Source organism: Talpa europaea, assembly GCF_964194135.1.
Source record: "Talpa europaea genome assembly, chromosome: 5".
NCBI lineage: Eukaryota > Metazoa > Chordata > Mammalia > Eulipotyphla > Talpidae > Talpa > Talpa europaea.
The window spans coordinates 7,407,343-7,427,187 of record NC_140071.1 but is presented as its reverse complement, the minus strand read 5'-3'; the positions used below and the strand labels follow the sequence as shown (position 1 = coordinate 7,427,187).

At 51.2% G+C, this 19,845-nt stretch overlaps 1 protein-coding gene across 1 annotated transcript in view; it reads left to right on the top strand.

The window, feature by feature from the left end:
* Positions 1-1,243: 1,243 nt before the first annotated feature.
* Positions 1,244-19,845, top strand: part of RETREG1 (reticulophagy regulator 1) — a gene marked incomplete at both ends in the record, with an annotated part of 106,364 nt that continues 87,762 nt past the window's right edge. Inside the window, one exon of the mRNA XM_084233894.1 lies at positions 1,244-1,539. Coding sequence (XP_084090020.1) covers positions 1,244-1,539 — 296 coding nt within the window. The remainder of the gene's footprint in view (positions 1,540-19,845) is intronic.

Here is a 19,845-nt window from a genome sequence, read left to right as displayed (position 1 = left end):
GCAGGTGCTCAGTAACCTTCCAGCCAACTCTAGGAAAAGACCCCTTGAGGAATAAATACACAGAATGCACATATCTAAGCGTACAGATCAAGGGATTTTATAGGGGTACAGCAGAGTTATAAATACACAACATGTTGATCCAGATGAGACGACAGAGCTCCTCGGAGACTCCCTGAAGGCACCGGGGCTTTAACTGCTCTGGGACTGAACCCCTCTGTCCGGGGGAGGTAAGCCGCTTGCTAGGAGTGGGCAAAGACGTCCTGGTTCATCCGTGCAGTCATGGGGGGCCGGTAGTCCGCTCAGGATGAGAGAGGGCATGGGGGGGGGCGCATAAGGGGAATTAAAGGACAGAACATTTAAAAAACGCAAACTGAGAGAAGCGAGCAGGATGACGCTTCCTCCCGCCCCGCACTGGCCAGGGAGCATCTGGGCCAGCGAGGCCCCTGGGGGACGGATGAGGTCAGCCCCCACCCCCTCCCCGGGCGTACCCCCATTAACCTCTGCTGTGAGTGGGAGACCAGGACGCCTCGAGGCCTCGCGGCGCAAGGCTCGCCAGCCCCGGTGGCCACCAGCCCAGCGTCCGACCTTCCCGGGGTCCTGGCTTCTCGGCTCCGCGCTCACCTGCTCCCCTAAATCTTGCACAGATCTACGTGCATTCTGGAGCCAGGAGCCTCGGCCCGCCGGTGGAAGGGGGCGCCTCCCCCCAACGCCGCGGCCTGGCGCTCCCTCCTTTGGGAAGCCCATTGGTCCCTAGTTGGCCCCAATTGGCTCCTGTGCCCGCAGCTTCTCCTCGCGCTCGGCCCGGGGCGCTGCAGCCGCGGCCGGGCCGGGGCGGGGGACGGGAATCCGCGGCCCGGGCAGGGCGCCCCCCAACGCCCGCCGGGGCTGCGGGCCGGGCGAGCGGCGGCCGCGGCGGCAGAAAGTGCAGACGCGCCCCGATCGCGCCCGCGCCCGCCCGGCGGCGGTGCCCGCGCGTCCTGCCCGCGCAGGGGAGGGTCCCGGCGAGGCCCTCGGGGGCCGGCGCGCTCCGGGGAGACCGCCCCGCCCCGGCGCGCACCCGGCCGCACCCACTTCCCGGGGGAGGCGCCCCCGCCGCGCCCCGGCCCCGGCTGACGTCACAAGGCACCCAGCCGCCGGCGCCCCGCGGTGCGCGCCCCGCGCCGGTCCCCGCCGCCCGCTCGGCGCCGACTCCAGGCGCGCCCGCCCGCCCGCGCGCGCCCGGCCGCTGGCAGCGCCGCTGAAGATGGCGAGCCCCGCGCCCGCCCGGCCCGCGCAGGGAGGATGCCCGGCGCCCGCGGCCGGCGAGCAGGCGCCGCCGCCCCGCGAGCCCCCGCAGGAGCCGGAGGGCGCGCCCGAGCCGGGGGCGGGCGCGGGCGCGGGGCGGCCGGGGCGGGAGGCCGCCGCCGGGGTGGCCGCCGCCGTGACCTGGCTGCTGGGGGAGCCCGGGCTGTGGCTGGGCGGCCGCGCCGACGAGCTCCTGAGCTGGAAGAGGCCGCTGCGCAGCCTGCTCGGCTTCCTCGCCGCCAACCTGCTGTTCTGGTGAGCGCCGGGCGGGGCCGGGGTGGGGGCGCGCCCGCAGGGCCGGTGACCTTGGGGCGCCCGGGGCGGGCGGAGGGCGCGCGGGGCCAGGGTGGGGGTGCGCGCCGGCCGCGGCGGAGGAAGCGCGCTCAGGTGCGCGCCGCGGTGTCGGCCCCCTGGCCCGCACAGGTAGGCGCACGCTCGCTCCAACTTTCCTCCGGGCGCGCTGCGGGGCGAGCGCTGGCACCGCGCGGTGGGGAGCCCGGCCGGCGGCCGGGGGGTCGGCTGCCCCGCGCGCACCTGTGCCCACAGGTGTGACCGGCGTGCCGGGCAACTTTGGCCTTGGCTTTGAAAAACTCGCAGGTCCAGACCTACGAGCTCGAAGCCTGCCCGAGCAAACGAGCTGGAACTTGTATTCGTTCAGGCACCCCCAGCGGGCACAGCTGGACCAGCGCAGGGGCGCGCTCCAGACTGCGCCGCCTGCACCAGCCGCCGGAGAGGGGCACCGAATGATTCGCTGTTCCGTTCCCCGGAGGGTTGGGTTAATTGTCTTTATTCCCTGATGAGACAACAGGAAGCAAACAGGTGGATGGGGCTCACCCCGCCGCCGCCCTGCAGGAGCGCGCAGGAGCGCGCAGTCCTGCCTTTGGTGAAGCAGAGCGAGTGCTCAAGAATGTTCTCTGAAAAGCCCCTGATTGATCAACAGGTTTGTCTCCCGGGATGGTCAGTTACCGGTGAGGACGGAGGAAGGGTCTGGCCGGGGCCTGACACACGTGCTGTGTGTCTGGTGGAGGGTGGAGAGAAGCTGTCTTTGTCCTCACAACAAACATGAGCGCGCGGTGCCCGCTAAGCAGAACTTGGGCCAGACAGACCTTGTTACCAGACGCAGGTTTCTTAACTTCAAGTCACGAAATAAACACAAACCTTACACAGCCTCCCATTTTCTAGGATCAAGTGAAGCGACTCGGATTGTCCTGAAGATCTGTGCCAGTCCTGGTTTTCTCTTAAAATGAGCCATTTCTTATCAAGGTCCCTGCATGTAAAGTTAACTTTACTTTGTGTCTCTTCACTGTGTTTCTAGAGTTTTCCCATTTTTTTTCTCTCCTGCTATGCAGTCACCTGAGACTCAAATAAGGAGGATATGTTGTTGTATCCTAGATTGGGCTAGTCCAGCAGCGATAGGGCTGCTTTCCACTCATTTTATCAATGAGGAGAATTTTCCCTCTTTGAATTTTATTTATTTAAAAAATAACTAATATAGCCTCACAGTTCAAAAGTTTAAAGGTACAAAAGGGTAAACATTTTGAACTCTTTCCCAGGGTTCTGCTGGCTACTCAGTTTCCTTCCAGGGACAACCAGTGTCACTAGTTTCCTGTGTATCTTTTCAGCACAGTGAATATTTCAGCAAACACATGATATTCCCTGCAAATTGTGGCGTATCCTCCTGTTCTTCTGTATCTGGGCCATCATTTCCTTGCTCTTTTTCAGCTGCTTAGAATTCTATTGTAAGGTTGTCACAAATTATTTAATCTATTTCCTATGGATGGACAATGTGTTTCCAAGTTTTGCTAGTTCAGTTATATAAACAAGGTCCTTATGTGTGGAGTACTAGTCGTATAGGCAAGTATTTCTGTAGGAAAAATCCTCAGAAGTGGAATTCTGAGTCAGGGGAGGTGCACTTAGTTTTGAGGGATATCACTATGTTACTGCATTTCTTTAAGGCTTTGCTAATTTATGCTCCTACCAGCAGTGAGTGTGATGGCCTGTTTGTACCCTTGCCAACAGCATTTTATCAAACTTTTTCATCCTGCGAGTCTGATAGGTTAAGGAGGTATTCTGATATAGTTTAATTTGCATTTCTCTGAGCTTGAACATGTTTTCTTATGTTCAAGAGCCATTATAATTACCTTTTCTTTGCAATATCTGCCTATAAATAGCCTTTGTTCATTTTTTTTAAAGTTGAGCCATTGGTCTTTTTGTTGATTTCTAGGAGCTCTTTTTATATTAAGAGCTTTAATGAAATTTCTGCAAAATGAATTGTAGACTTTTTTTCTGTGTTGAATTGGTGGTAGCATCCACTGACAAGAATGATTTTTTCCTGAGATAGTTGAAAGGCACATTGTGTATTATTCGGGAGTGATGTCTTTCATTATTATTATTTTTGTAATGAGTCTGATGGAGAGGCAAACAATGGCTGGGCCTTCAATCCAGGTTAGCTTTCTGTTTTATTTCTTCTCCTGTTTGCAGTTCCACATTCCACACATATGTTTTCTTTGCCAGAAAGATAACAATCCTGCCCCATTTGTTAATTTTATTAAAATTGGGGCAGTTTTCACTGATGATTAACTCATTAAAAAGCTTCTCTGGAGCAAAAGAAAATGCAAAATAATTAGACACCTATTGAATGGAATATTTACACAATATTTAACTGATAAGAAATTAATATTCAAGATATATAAAAACTTTTTTTTTAAAGATTTATTTATTTATTTATTTATACAAGCACTGGGTACAGTCAGAAGCGCGGGAGGGTGAGAGAATTCACCAGAGCCAGAGCGGGGAGCAGAGCAGGCAGAAGGACCAAAGTACACTGCTGAGGGGAGCAGCGGGCGGCAGGAGAGGTCTGCGCGCCATGTGGGACCCTCCTCCGGTGGCCAGGGAGCAGCTGGGAATCGAACCGGCACTACAGAGGTTGCGGGCAGCTTCGCAACCCAGCGCTCAACCGCTGCGCCACCGGGGAGGCCCAAGATATATAAAAACTTTAATAATTCAACAATTAAAAAAATAATCCAACTAATAAGTGGGCAGAGATGTGAACACACGGTTCACTCAAGAGGATATTCAGAAGGCCAAAAACACATGAAAAAGTGTTCATAATAATAATAGAGATGCAGATTAAAACTATGGTGAGATATCACCTCATACCCATGAAAATGGCACATATTAAAAAGACCCCAAAAAAATAAGTGTTAGAAAGGATACAGGGAAAAGGGAACCCTAGTCCTCTCTTGGTAAGAATGTCAACCAGTGCAACCATTATGGAAACCAAACTGGGTTTACCTTAAACAACTAAAAATGGAAATATCATTTGACCCTGCAACTCCACTCTTAGGCATCCAAAGAATATGAAACCATCAACACAAAGGCACCTATGTTCCACATTGTTCACAGAAATATTATTTACAATAGCTAGGCCATAGAAGCAGCCTAAATGTCCAATACTGGACGATTGGATCAAGAAGATGTGGTATAGCCACATCATGGAGTACTATATAGCCCCGAAAAAGGATGAAGGCCATCCATTTTCAACATGATGAAATTTGAGAAAATTCTGTGCGGCAAAGTTAGAATGATAAAAACAAATACTGGACATTTACATAGCAGACAAGTTGATAATGTGAAACACTTTTAGAAGCCAGTGGACATCAGTAAACATCTTGAAGGCTCTGAGGTTAAGAGGGAAGAGGAGGCAAAGGGACAAGGGGACGCAAGGGATGGTGGGTTGGGAAGGGAAGAAAGGCTTGACACACACAAATAGTATCCTTGCTAATAGAGTCCATCTTAAGTCCTCATTAAGAATATTTACTGTTGATTTAATTTGTTGTGTGAGTATTGGCAGACTGTGTCATTTGAGTAATTGGTCCATAAAAGATAAAATTGGGTAGGTTTTTTTTATTTTTGTTACTTCTTTGTGAATGCTTCCAGGGACGTAAAGCTTTATTTAAATAGTATGTTTCTTACATGATCTTAACCTAGGTGGCCCTCTAATATTCTATGTCTGAGGAATGCTGAAGTACTGTATTGTCTATGAAAAACTCAACAGAACAAGGAAGATCAATATTCACAGTAGGAGGCACACAAATCTTGTCTTAAGCAATAGTGATGTTTTCTTTTACTTTGATAGGAACTGTTTCTTTTTGGTGAGAATTAACTTTAAAAAAAAAAAACAAACAAACAATTTAGTACCTGGTACTGGTACCAGCCGTAGCTTTTAAATTTTGAATTTGAGTCCAAAAGCTCTCCAAAAGCTGCCCCAAACCTTCAAGATTTTAGAGCTTACACCAAAAGGACAAAAATTAAGATACTGTTATAGAAATGAATAACTCAAGGCTGCCTGAAGCCAGAGGAAGGATGATTCATTTTGTTGCAATTTGTGGGGAGCCATGGCTTTGCAAATGGACGAGGTTCTGGGGTATCTTCATAAAGAGAGATGCTTGAACCAGACCTTGATGGACAGGAATGATCTGGCAGCTTTAGCACATGGTCCAAGACATTCTAACTCTTCTGAATAAAATGAACAAAAGAATAACAACTTGAAGTTGTACCTAATATTTCAACCAATATGCAATGGATGCAAATGCCCCTGGGTTGATAGAGAATAGTAGGCACATGAGAGCAGGGAGGTGTTTTGGAGTTATGTTTGGGGGTAGTGTTTGCTGCAAATGTCCTGCTGTGTATTTGGAAATAGGGAAACTTCTAATAGGCAATGGGGAAAAAAGATGCCTTGGAAAAGAGCCTGTAAATATTTTAATGGATCAGTAAATTGTGGAATGTTTTCCCTCACCCTGGAATACTGTACAGCAATGAAAATAAACTCCAGCTATAGACAACAACATGGATGCATTTTATAAATGAAGGTCTGATCACAGAGGGCCAGCTGGAAGACTCTGGGTCCGGCCAGTGTTCTGTGCATTGATTTGGGTGGTAGTTAGGTGCTGGTCAAGCTGTAATTATTTTAATACTGAGCACCTCACATATACACACATGCATTAGCTATCTTTTATAGAAGACTAAACTCTAAAAATACTGCCAGTTACTAAAAGCAGGCCAATTTAATAGACTGTCCCTATTTTTCACAAGTGAGGAGAGGAGTTTTTCAGAAAATTCAAAGGTAGGAAAAATATAATCAGGTAAGTAAAGGAACCACCTTTAGGGAGTATGTTGGCGGGGCTGTTGTTTAGTTGAAAGAAATGGCATGGGCGATTTCCATCTGCTCTGTTAAGAAATGTTCATCAAGAGATCTCTTTTCTTCTATAAAACCTAAATGCTTAATGAGCTCATTATGTGAGATACAGTGAGGCAAGAAAAGGCTCGGAGAGCCGGCATTACATAGGAGCCCCAGGGCAAAAGGGTTGGGGTGCTGCCTTTAAAAAAAAACACTTTAAATAGCTACTGTTGAAAGAAGGGGAAACACAGGTGCTTGACTCAATAAATTAAAAAAAAAAAGGTTACTAAAATATTAAAAAATGCTAAGAAAACAGTCACAGAAAGTAGAGACCCCCAGGGGGCAGTGGTAAGAAGTGGGCTACCATGCCCTCAAGAGATTGGGGAACAGTCCCTGTTTTCAGGACTGCGCTTGCTCATTCACCAAGGAAGGGGGTGTTTCTTAATTTCTAGTTTTTTTTTAGCATTTGGATACATTTTCCTCTGGCTATCATGGAGCGTTTGAGGGATGGTCTATGAGGAGCATTAAAAAAATTCTTAAATTTAAATGTTAATTGTTTAAAAGGTAGCAGATACTGCCTCATAGTACAAAATTTAAAAATTACAAAAGGGTAAACTGTTTGAGGACATGATTTCCAAGCCTGTTCTCATCTCCTCAGAAAACCAATGACACCAATTTTAAAACACCCTGAAGTAGGAGGACTCTAATGATGGCAAATGCCTGTTTGTTTTCATCTTTTTTTTAAGATTTACTTTTATTTATGCATACAAGAACTGGGGTGTAGGCCAGAGGTGCAGGGGGTGAGAGGATTCACCAGAGACAGAGTGGGGAGCAGAACAGGCGACTGGCTGAAATACACTGCTGAGGGGAGCAGTAGGTGAGACAGGAAAGGTCTGCTGTGCCATGTGGGTAGCTCCCTGGCCAGGGATCGAATTTATGCTGCAGTGGCTGTGGATAGCTTCATAGTGCTGAGGCTTTACCCCTTGTGCCACCAGGGAGGCCCTATTTTCATTTTTAAGGCATTCACTTTTTACAGTGTACAGTCAAGAAAATGCATCTAGGCCAAGTGTAGAGGCGAATGCATTCACTTAGGGCACCACAGCAGTAATGATCTAGAACCTTCCTTCCTTCCAAAAGGTGTCATGAGCCCCTTTCCTGACAGGACCTGCCCCCGGGGCCGACCTGTTTTCTGTCACTGGAGGTGAGACTTGCCTTCCCTAAATTCTGCCCAGTGTGTCTTTGTGCCGACTCTGATCCTGGGGTGGCTTTCTGAGACCCGGCCCTGGGGTGTGTCCCCACTGGGGAGTGGTATCCCAGCCCTGGTGGGTCTCTGTTGGCCCACGAGCTGCTGGATCTTCATTGGAATGTTGCCAGGGTTGGATGTTTCAAATAAGGCTTCTGGAAGAATCTAGGCACAAGTCTTGGTGTGAAATGTCTTTTTGTTGAGCAGAGCGGCCACCTCTGACCCCTGTTGGAAATGGCCTGTGATGGTTCCCTGGGAAAGGCGGGGGATGAGCCGGGTGGCCCAGTTCTGAGTCTTCTTGGCAGTCAGAATCCTGAAGTTCAGCGTTCACAGTACTGCCACCTGTGGGGGCTTCGTTACTTCATTTCTTTTTTTTTTTAAAGATTTATTTATCTATACTTACAAGAGCTGGGGCACAGGCCAGAGATGAGGAGGTGAGAGGATTCACCAGAGACAGAGTGGGGAACAGAACAGGCAGACTGACCCAAATACACTGCTGAGGGGAGCAGCGGGCGAGACAGGAGAGGTCTGCTGCGCCATGTGGGTTGCTCCCTGGCAGGCCGGGGATCAAACTCATGCTACAGAGGCTTTGGATTGCTTCATAGTGCAGTGCTTAACCCCTTGCGCCACCAGGGAGGTCCTGTCACTTCATTTTGAACCCACCTCTGGAGCTTTGGCCTCCAGAAAAGTCTGTGTAGTGGCCTTATCCCTCAGAGCCTGTGGCATTGCTTGACCACATCCCTCTCCATCTGTATAACTGCAAGAAAGGGATTTACCTGAGGTGACAACACTGGGGCACATCTGGAGGGGGACCAAGGGCTTGCCCTCTGGTGTTTTGGGCTGGCATCCGAGCATCCAGAATGCCCAGGGCCCACTGGAAGAACTTGGAGCCACGTCCTTCAGGGTTAGTTTGGAAGGTTGCAGAGTCTGACCTCCCATGTAGGGTCAAGTGCCCCCTTCACACTGTCACTGGGCAGTGTGGCCCTGGGGCTTGCCAAGAAGCACACTCCTGGGTCCCGCATGACACCTACTAAACCAGAAACCCTGGAGGTGGGGCCAGAACTTCTGGATTTCCTCCAGCTCGCCTGGGAGGAGAGACACACTCAGGTTTGGGAGCTGCGTTTGAGCCCTTGCTGGAATCATGAGCTCCGTGCAATTCATAGCACAGCCCAAGAAGACGGGGTGTAATTACAGAGGTGAAGTTGATGCCGGACTTTCCATATCAGACAAACCCGGGAATAAATGGGAGTCAGCACCCAGTGCTGTCAGCATGGGAAGACTCCCCAGCCTCGTGCTGGGGGTTCATTCTGGGGTGCAGGGAGTATAAATGATTATTCTCAGGTACCCGGCCATAGCCAAGATTGAAACACAGATACTCAAAAAGGATTGGTGGGCTGAGCTGGACAGTGGGGCGCTTGCAGAATGAAAAGGCTTCAGAGCACCGAAAATAGCTCCAGGCATTTTTATTTATTTATTTTTATTTTATATGTTTTTACATCATTTTTCATTTTTGCACAATGTATGCATTTTCACTTTGGTTATAGTCCCCATGCAGTTCCCACCCCCCCTTATTTTGACCTTAATCCCTCCTACCCCCACCCCCTGTAGTGTGTCTCTGGTTTATAATTGCTTGTTGATTTTGATTTTTACTTTATTATAATAAGTCTTTTTCCTGGTCCCTTATTTAGGTTTTCTAAATTCCTGCTATGAGTGAGACCATCCGGTATTTTTCTTTTTCTTTCTGGCTTATTTCCCTGAGCATGATCCCTTCTAGCTCCATTCATGTTGCTGCAAACTGCATGTGTTTATCTTTTTTGATTGCTGACTAATATTCCATGGTGTATATGTCCCACATCTTCTTGATCCTGTCATCTATTTTTGGGCATTTGGGTTGTCTTCATAGCTTACCTATTGTAAATAGAGTGGCTATAAACATAGGGGTGCAGCTGCCCTTTTGAAGCATTGTTATAGTCAGCCCTCAGTGAATGTTTCTTGGGACGTGGTCCCATGTCTTACTAGACACAGCGGCTCCGTTGTGAGTTGCCAGAGGAGGCTGGGCACCTGGTACCTGGGACCAGGCTGGTCGAGGCTGTTTTACCAAATGAAAAGTTCTTGCCGGAGACTCACCAGGCTCTCCTCTCCGCTGTAATAATGACAAAGGCCAGAGCCAACCTTCAGTGCATCTTTAGTGATTTTGCACAATTTTCTGGTTCTGCTGTTTGGGTAATAACTACTTCAGCTTCTTTCTGCTCCTCTTCTCATTTTCTTTATCCTGTTGTGCATGAGTGTTTCCAAGCTGCCCGATGGATCCAAATGAGTACAAATAAATGAGGCGTGTCCTTATTACTAGCTGCTGGGAATACGGCCGTGTCTAAGACGCAGCCTGATCCCTGGTGACAGAAACAGATCAGCGGGCATCGCTGGTGCTGCGTGGAGCTCAGAGAGCTGGCTTGTAGGCTGGGGCGTGTGTGCAGGAGATGGATATCACCCAGGTGTGTGGGGAAAGGAGCCCCTGTGTGGGAGTTAGCCGTGATGATTCCAGAGAGGTGCCCCAGGAGGCGAGGGGGGTGCTCTCACTTGGAGATGTGGTGACGCCATTCAACAGTCACCAGGTATTGGGCTCCAGTTGCTGGTTAGAAAAATCAGCTGTTCGTCTCTCCTCACCCCACCCAGCAAGGGATTCTTGCCCCCTTTTGCAGAGGCGGGTGTTGAGTTCAGGGCGTTGAAGTCACTTGCAGAGATAGCACCACGCCTGGCTTTGAGGCTTGAGGCCTTGCACTTGCAGGTGCTCCTTCCGGGTCTCTGAGGAGCAGCATTCACAGTCACATCAGAGAAGGGGAGAATCTCCTCCTCCCCCCTTCCGGGGCCAGGCTCCCTGCAGGGCAGGGCGGAGCTCCCTCTGTGATCTGACCCTTGGGCTAGCTCCTGACTTAGCAGGGGAAGCTCACAGCCATTCAGGAAATCCTCCTCCTCTCTAGCGCCTGGCCTTCAGCCTCGGGAGTTGCCTTATTTTGAAAGTGAGAAGCTGCATTTGAGCTGTGTTTCTCTTTGCACTCCTGTCCTGCACCCCCTCCAGCTCCCCATTCTCTATCCACTCAGCAGAGGCCGGTGATGCCTGGCTGGGGACTCTGAAGGGCACTGGAATGTGGGACAGGGAGAGGCCAGGCTGATGACAGGGGGGTGAGAGCAGGAGGGGCTCTGGGGGAATCCCAGAGGGCTGGGTGTGGAAGGCACCTCTTCCTCTGAGGGGGGCTGTGGGCATGCCTGTGGTCGGGGGCGGGCCATGAGTGGGCCCCATTACTCTCAGTTCCTCTTTGAAGGTGAAGTTTGTGGGAGGATAAGATGATTGCGCTTCCGTGGAGATGGACACCAGGAAACCATAGCTGACCGGGGTGGGGGCGTCATCCACGGTGTTGCTTTCTTGCCTTTATTCTTCTCTGGCCTTTTCTTCAGTGAATACTTTTTTTTTAATCACATTCCTGTATTTCCTTTTTTTAAGATTTATTTATTTATGCATACAAGAGCTGGGGTTCAGGCCAGAGGCGCCGGGGGCAGGGTGTGTGTGTGAGGGGATTCACCAGAGACAGAGCGGGGAACAGAACAGGCAGATCCACTGAAACACACTGCTGAGGGGAGCATCGGGGAGACAGGAGAGGTCTGCTGTGCCATGTGGGTAGCTTCCTGGCCAGGGATTGAACTTGTGCTGCAGTGGCTCCGGGTAGCGAGCTGAGACTTAACGCCTTGCACCACCAGGGAGACCCCTCAAGGTACTTTTCTTAAAGGACTAGTACTCAGTTTAGTATTGTGGCCCCTGTACTGCACTTCAGCTATGAGTCTTGCCTGGGGATTGCCTGTTTGCTAAAGAAACGAGACCCAAGAGTGGTGATTTCCACATGTAACGGCAGACACACCTGTCCTCTTTGCTGATTTCATTGTGCTCGGAAGGAAATATATTTGTTGGGGGAGAAGGTGATGCTATGCAATGGCAAACGTGCTGGATGAGGCGCGGCCACTTGCCGTTGCAGGGGAATGTGGCTCTGGCGCCACCCACCAGGCGCTGTCCCCACCCTTGCCCGGACTCTGAGCAAACTTCCCTGGGAAAGAGCAGCTCACATGAGGGGGGGGGGGGGCTGCAAGGGAGCCCGGAGGCCTCCTGCTCTCCCGCTCCACGCCTTTGGCCAGTTTTCCCTCGACATACCCTGGGGCACACCCGGCCTTGGAGCTGTGCAGCCAGTGACTAGGCTTTTAACCAGGACTCCTGCTGGGCCGTTTGCTGGGCTCTTTGATGTGGCTCTTCTTCCCTCTCACCCCACCCAGTGAAGGATCCCTGCCCCATTTTGCAGTGGAGAGGTCCCGGCATTGGCATTGAAGCCATTGCCCTAAGATGACGGCAAGTGGAGAATTGGCATCGCCACTGTTAGGGGGAAAAGGCGGTCCCAAAGCAAATTCCATACAGGCTTTGTGGACTCCACCCCCACCCCAGGTCAAAGCCAAAGACACTGGGAACTCCAAATCCCATCACCACCAAAGGGAAGGTGGCTGGGACCTGAGGGTGGGGTTCAGCAGCCAGGTGGATACAAAAGGCAGACACGTGGGCTTTGGGGGGCTCTCCATTTTGGGCTCTCGGCCAGCGCGGAGCGTCCGGCCAGCTCTGGGAGTGACTTTGGGTTTCCAGGTCGTCAGATCGGGTAGGACGCATTAAAGACTTTATTTCCCTATTTTCTCCCTGAGTTGTACCTTTTCCTTATTTCCTTTCCTCTTGTAAATAAACCTTTTATTAACCCTTTTGTGTGTGTCTGTAGTAGAGTATTCATAAGTCCCTTTAAAGCGCGCGGGTGAGGACCCACAGCCAGGAACCCGTTTAATATCGGGGTTGCTCTATAACAGCTAGAATTGGCATCGCCACCAGCGTCTGTTTGTCCCCCAGTCACCCAGATGTGCAGCACGGGGAGGCTGCATTACGAAGTGGGAGCCTGATTTCCTGTGTATCCCATACATCAGTGTAATACGAACATTCCTTATATGTGATATGTTGGTGTAATATGCACACTGACTTTATATATAGCTTCGTATTACCAGTGTGTACATTCTCCCACCCTGTCGTGACATGGAGCCACTGGAAAGTACCACATGCAAACTGAATGTTCCGAACCCTTGAAGTCTTTCCTCCTTTAAATGGCAATTACCATAGGAAGGTATTTCCATATTTTAAATTTTTAAAAAATATTTATGCATATAAGAGCTGGGGTACAGCCCAGAGGTGTGAGGGGTGAGAGGATTCACCAGAGACAGAGTGGGGAACAGAACTGGTGGACGGACCGAAGTACACTGCTGAGGGGAGCAGCAGGCAAGACAGGAGAGGTCTGCTGCGCCATGTGGGCAGCTCCCTGGCTGGCCGGGGATCGAACTCATGCTGCAGAGGCTGCAGACAGCTTCATAGGTAGCGCCTTATCCCATGGCACCACCAGAGAGGCCCCAAAGGTATTTTCAGTTTGGGGAACAAAATTTGCACTATGAAATATTGTTTATGTTAAAAAACATGAGGAGCACAAAATAAAACAAAAGCATCAGTCATCTGCCCATGGCCAGTTATCCATCTGCTTTAGGGAAAGAAGTTATTTGACATTTCTAAATCAGCTTCATCCCCCAAGAAGCTGCCCATCGCCATCTTTGTTTTCTGTTGCAGGCATCAGTTGCCCAAACCAGCCCCCCTGTCTCCCCTCCTCTCATCCCCTTTGGGCGTTTGCCCTTTTGACCTTGCATGGTTTCTCTCTCCCCCAACACCTGAGATGGCACCTGGGCTCCAGTGCAGCTGTGGCAGCCTCTTGGCGGCACCTCTGGTGCTGTAGACCGGAACCCAAAATATGGAGGGGAGAAAACGTCCCTCTGGGGAGCGATGGGGTGACCTGATTCGATCGCAGGCTGCCAGGGACACTGGTCTTCACTGTGTCACTCGGCTACCAAGTGTGTCCACTGTCCACGGGCCGTTGTCTTGACTCACCCTTGAGCCTCTGCCAAGCTTTCAATCACACGCCTTCTGCCAGCAGCCCCACATGCTCCTCTGTCAGAATAGCCAATTTTGGGGGGCAGCGGGGAGGAGCTGGCCTGGAGTTCTTGCTGCACGGTTGGGCTTGTGCTCGGGACGCTTGCCTGCCATCTGCAGGCTTGGTCAGCAGCCCCCCACTCCTCACCCCCGCAGCTCGGCCCCTGCAGGGGAGTTTACCCTGGACTGAGGTGGGTTTGTCTTCCAAGCACAGAAGCCTGTCGCCCCGTTGGAGAGCCTCAGGAGGCGCACTCACCCTTCCTTACTAGGTTTCCTTTCTTCTTCTCCCCCGAATTGTTTTGCACGGGCGTCACCTGCCTCGTCTGGAGAGTTGGCCTGGCTCTGGAAGTCTCAGGTGGAATGATCAGGAGAGACATATGTTTTCCACGGGAGCTGGGCTGGGCCTTGTGGAGGAGGCTTTGTCTCCCTTGTTTAATTAGAGGCGGTGGCTGGGGTTGTTTCTGCCAGGGCGTCCTGCCCCTGTGTGCACAGTGGGGCCACTTCAGGCCACACCCCCGTGTGAGTTTCTCACTGTGTGTGCGGGAAGGGGTGGCCCTGTCCCCCCAGGACGTCTTGGCAACTCCTCTGGCCTTGCCGTACTGTGGCTCTTTTCTGGCAAACAGCGAGAAGCAGTGAAAACAAACACAGGTCCCCCGAGAGTCACCGCGCACAATCAGGTGGCTCTGCTGTTCCTCTGGGTGACTCTGGGGTCTCAGGGTGACTGGGGTGACGCCTGTGACTCACACCCCGCTTGCCGCTTTCTCCATGGATTCTGTTCATATTAGGAAGATACAGCGAAGCTCACTGTCCAAGGTGTTTTTCTCCTCTTCTGGAGTAAAAAGGGGGGGCCGGGGGCTAATGATTTAGCTGCTAAACCCCAGAGGGCTCAGCTCAGAACCAAGTTTGTCTTCTTACATCTCAGCTCAGGACTCGAATTCTTATGGGTGAACCTTAGACCTGGCTGATCTTTTGTTCCCGGCTTATTTCCCTTTTGCCAATTTCCTGATCTTTTTATATTTCTTCTGCTACGGTAGGTGTGGACAGGCTCTCAGCTACTTTTTGGACTGAGATGTAGTAGAAATAAATGCTCAGGGTGCAGGCATGTGTGTCTGTCTGTCTGTGTCTGTCTGTCTGTGTCTGGGGAGGTGGCCTTCTGAAATGACGTGAACTAGCCTCTGGCAGGATGAACCAAGCTCAGGGACTTAACCTAAGCCTCAGTTTCCCCATCCTGTGGAACACAGGTCCCTCATGCAACCAAGATAAGGATGGTGGAGCCAGCCCCAGTGCATAACATGCAGGATGGGAATTCTCCGCCTGGCGTCCCTTGTGCTGTGGGCCTCCCCTGGTGGTGCAGCGGTGGGCTGCAAAGCTGCTGGCAGCCTCTGCAGTGCCAGTTTGATCCCCGGCCACCGGCGAGGGTCCCACATGGCTCGACAGACCTCTCCTGTCTTGCCCGCTGCTCCCCTCAGCAGTGTATTTCGTCAGTCTGCCTGTTCTGCTCCCCGCTCTGGCTCTGGTGAATTCTCTCACCCTCCTGTGCTTCTGGCTGTACCTAGTGCTTGTATAAATAAACAAAATAAAATCTTTTAAAAAAAAAAGAGAACCTTGGAGCCCTTGGGGTCATCCCTGTGGGTTTTCTAATAGTGCTGGGGGAAACAAGCCGGCAGGGAGACAGCAGCTTGGGCCCCTCTGAGTCTCTCTACGCTCTTTCCTTTCCTAGCTGTTCTCAACCGCTCCCCACGGCACTCGGCTGCACCCCGTCTTCCGTGATGCTGCCCCTATAGGCTCAGCTTCCAGGCCAGGTGTGCCCACCAGGCAGGCCCACAGCACGCTCCAGGTGTCCGCCTCAGGCACGCGTACCCCGAGCCCAGGCTCCCCGGCGCCTCCTGCATTCAAGGCTGCAGGTGACAGTCACAGAGGCCGGGCGCGAGGCCTGAGCGTCTTCCTTTCCCCTCCAGGGTGTTATGTGGTATTGTGATCATCTTGGGGTTGAATGAGAACAGTGAGTGCTGGTTCGTTTCCTGGGGCAGCTGCTGGGCCCAGTTGTCCTGCTCTTCGAGGGATGTGTGTGTCGGGGCTCCCCGTCATGTCCTCACTGGGGCGTTTTCATCAATGCTCGACTCAGCTGCACTGCAGGGGGTGCAGGACTGTGGCCTTCAGCTGCGGCCTCCAGGAGGGCAGACTCGCGAGGGCAGACTCGCTCGTGCAGTGCTCCCTGTTTCTCGCGGCGGATATTTGAAACAAACCAGACGAGGCCCCGTGTTTACGTGTCACTTGGATCTTTAACAGGATGTAACCCACTGTCTGAACCGAAGTGTGTGGGATGAAGGGTGTAGCGCCAGCAAGGCACAGGGCGGGCTCTCTGATCTGGGCAGATGGGTGAAGGGCAGTCCTGGAGCCCTCGGTGGCTTTTCAGGCTTTATTGAGCTTTTTACATCATTTGTAGTGCGGCACCCAGGTACACAGCTGGCCGGGGGGCCAGGAGGCTGGCAGACCTCCCAGGCCTTGGCGAATCTTCACTCTTTCTGGACTCTCTAGCATTCTCTCGTGCTCTCTTTGCTGCTGCTTCTGCTGCCATTGCTGTTTCTTCTGCTACTCTGCTGGCGACCCTGTGACGCCACCCCTATAAGCCCAGTCTCTCAGCCTAGATGCGCCCACCTATTGCATGCCTGCACCCTACTCCAGGTGCCTGCCATCAGGCGTGCATGTAGGACCGCAGGGATCTAGCATTAATGCTAATGGAGGGAGGGCAGAAAATCCTGACAGTTTCATTTACCCTACAGAGGGTAAAGCAGGTGCCAGGGTCACCCCCATCTTGGTGAACTGTTTGTTCTGAGCTGCCCAGTGTCTTAAATTCAGACAGCAGCTCAAGAGAAGGCCTGCCTTCCAAGCAGGGCATGAGGGAGGGTCCTTGACTCCACTGCAGGATCATTGCCTTGATGCAGAAGTGGACCTGGCACAGGCAGGTCAGCCCCCACACTTGGCCCAGTGTGGTGTCAGGGAATGGAGGGCCTAGGCCCTCTGAGACCTTGGAGCCGAGTCTGGGGTCTTGAGGGGATGGTGAACTCATGGGGCCCACTGGTAGGTGGCTGTAATCTTGGACAACAGCTTACTGGGGTATAATCAAGATTCACTCACCTGGGTAAGAACTGGCTGGAGCCAGGGATGCAGAGCCCTGGCGGGGGCCTTATCCTGAGGATAAGGGGAAGAAGCTGGGCAGCTGGAGAACCAGGTTGGCCAACAGGACAGAACCAAGTGGGGGTAGGTGCCACGCATGGGGGTGGCGTTCTTTGCATCCTTGGGTTTTCGGGGTGAAGGAGGTAGATGAACAAAGAGATCATCTACAGCTGTAGTGATGCTGTCCTGAGATGGGCAGAATGGCTGAGTCCCTTTTGGGGATTCCAGACAGGGTCAGGTACTTTGGAATGGTCTCTTGACCAGAATGTGGACATGAGCTGATGAAGGCTTGCCTGCAGCTCAGTGGGCATTTAAAAGGCAGGAGCTGCTATGACAATTATTTGTTCAACTCTTTTCTAGAACGTTTTGGTGCTTTAGATCAGTTGATTAAAATGAATGTCCAGGAACTTCATAGACAATAGATCTGGAGTCAAGAGGACTTAGTGTTTCAATTACAGATGCACTTTTTAAGACGAGTTGCTCCAGCTTGATTTATTTATGAATCTATACTTTCCATATATTTGATTTTATTGGGTTGCTTAGGAGCATCCAATGAGCTGGAGAAGTGAACATACCCAGCCTAAGGAGGGTCCTCATTGCACACAGCTGCTCTCCCAGGTGTGTTCCCGAATGCTCGTTGACTTCACTGACGTGCATATGACACCCCCCACCCCCCGAAGAGCTAGTCATAGATGCCTCTTCAGCACCTGCCTCCATGTCTTGCACCCAGGTAGGGCTGTATGTATTAACTGACTTGTGTGCATGGTTGATTGATTGCTGAGATTCGACTGGATGCTTGGGCCAGTTGTACCTCCTGCCTCTAGGCTAAGGGTCTGTGCACTCAATGTGTGAATGGAAAACAGCCTGAGAGATGACTGCAGCCCAGAAACCATGTAAATCCCCGTGTCTCCTCTCGTTCCCCTCCCCAGGATTCTGATCTACCAAATCCAGAGATGGACCCAGAAATCTGTATTTTAAAAAAGTGTCCCAGGTAATTCTGTTGATCAGCCACTTGGGGAAAAGATTGATCTAAAGCTGAAGATATGTTGGTGTCAGAGGAGCTCGTGGGGTGTTTCTCACTGGCTGTGCTGGCTACTTTGTGCAGCTGTGATCTGGTCCAAAACTCAAACTACGCCAGGTGCCATGGACAGATGCTCAGATGGTGTCATTACGTCTTCAGATGTCATGTAATGACATTGTTTCAAATAAAGTCAAATCTATACCCTAAAAAAAAAAAAAAAAAAAAAAGTCAAATAAACTAATAAACCCAAATAAACTAATTGGGCGGACATGACAACAGCTTCCTGTCAGATATTTTCACGTCTCTTTTTACCCCCATTTTTCTTCTGCTGCTGCCTTTTTTGTGATCAGATCAGGTACTTAGTAATTAGCCTACTGGTAACTCAGCAGGTGTGCTGCAGAGGCTGCCTCTCCAGCCTGCTGGGGCTGTCATGACCGGCTGTAAAGGCCCCAGGCTATGGGGATGGGCAGGTAATGTACACTAGGCGGCACTAGGGAGCAGGCTGCTCTGCTCAGGTGCGCTTGACTTGATTTCTCCAGGACTTTTCTCCTAATTGCAGTGCAAGACAAAGCAGGGCTAATTTCGCGTTGTCTTGACCTGGGATGGACTTGGTTCCACTCCAGCCATGTCCTTGGCTCTGCTCACTCCTGGACTCAGGAACACAAACTCCCTGCTGATCCCCCCACGGCTGTGGACTGCTCCTCCTCGCCTTGCTGACCGGGGCACATTCCCTGAATTCGCTGGATTATCACCAGTGGTTTCGACTGGAGTGAGCGTGTGTCCCTCTGCCTCTGCAGCTGACCGTGCTGGCTGCTGGGTCTCCCCATTCTGTGTCTGCATGTCTTCCAGAATTTCTCGTGTCCCTGTGGCATACTCTCACCCCCTTTTTTCACTTCATTTTTCTTTCCTCTCATGTTTCTAATCCATATTTTTGCTCTTCACAACTAAAGAACTACTTCCTCTAGTCTTGTTTGTCTCCTGTTTTTGTCATTAACTAAGTCATTGCTTTAATTGCCTCCATTTTATGATTACCCTTTCTTTCCAAATTATTTAGAACTATGTCTTGATATTTTTAAAGATTTATTTTTATTTATGCGTTAAAGAACTGGGGTGAAGGCCAGAGGTGCAGGGGGTGAGAGCATTCACCAGTGTGGGGAGCAGAACAGGTGGATCTGCTGAGACACTGCTGAGGGGAGCAGTGGGCGAGACAGGAGAGGTCTGCTGTGCCACATGGGATAAGGATTACTTTTTTTTTTTTTACACATGAGATGCACTAAATGTTATCATTTGCACCTGTAACCAGAGAAGTTTTTTCTGCTTTTGTGAACGGTCCCTTTCTCTGCTTTGTAAATAATTTATTCTATCGAGCCATTAAATGTGGCCTTGCCAAACTCACCATGCAGTAATGGGAGATTTAGTTCAGTTTTTCTTGCCAAAGAGACACATAGCTAGGCAAAAAAAACCCCAAAAAAATGCTGTGTAGGTAGCTGCTGAGTGGCGCTCTGTAGAGGTGACTCGAATCCGTCATCTCTTCCATCATAGAAAGTGTCCCCCAGCTCAGTCCCTGTGCATCCCCTCCATCCCCCCACCTGAGCAGGCACCCCAGGACCCCCCACAACCTGGGGTGCAGGAAAGATAATAAGGGGACAAGGAGAGCCGTGGCCAGACAGGGCTCTGAGAAAGGGAAGGAGCTGGTCATAGGTGGAATCAGCCCCCACCCTGTCCTGCCCCCTGGAGCATCTCTGTGGAGTGAGGAGTGGGTGCCCGGCTCTGTGACTGTGGCCGTGAGCTGTGAATGCAGACATATTGATATGAGTCCAAGTCCATCATTTGGTAGGAAAAAATTCTACCTGAAATGTGAAATGTGTATGGGGCTTTCTGCAAGGACATAATATGGA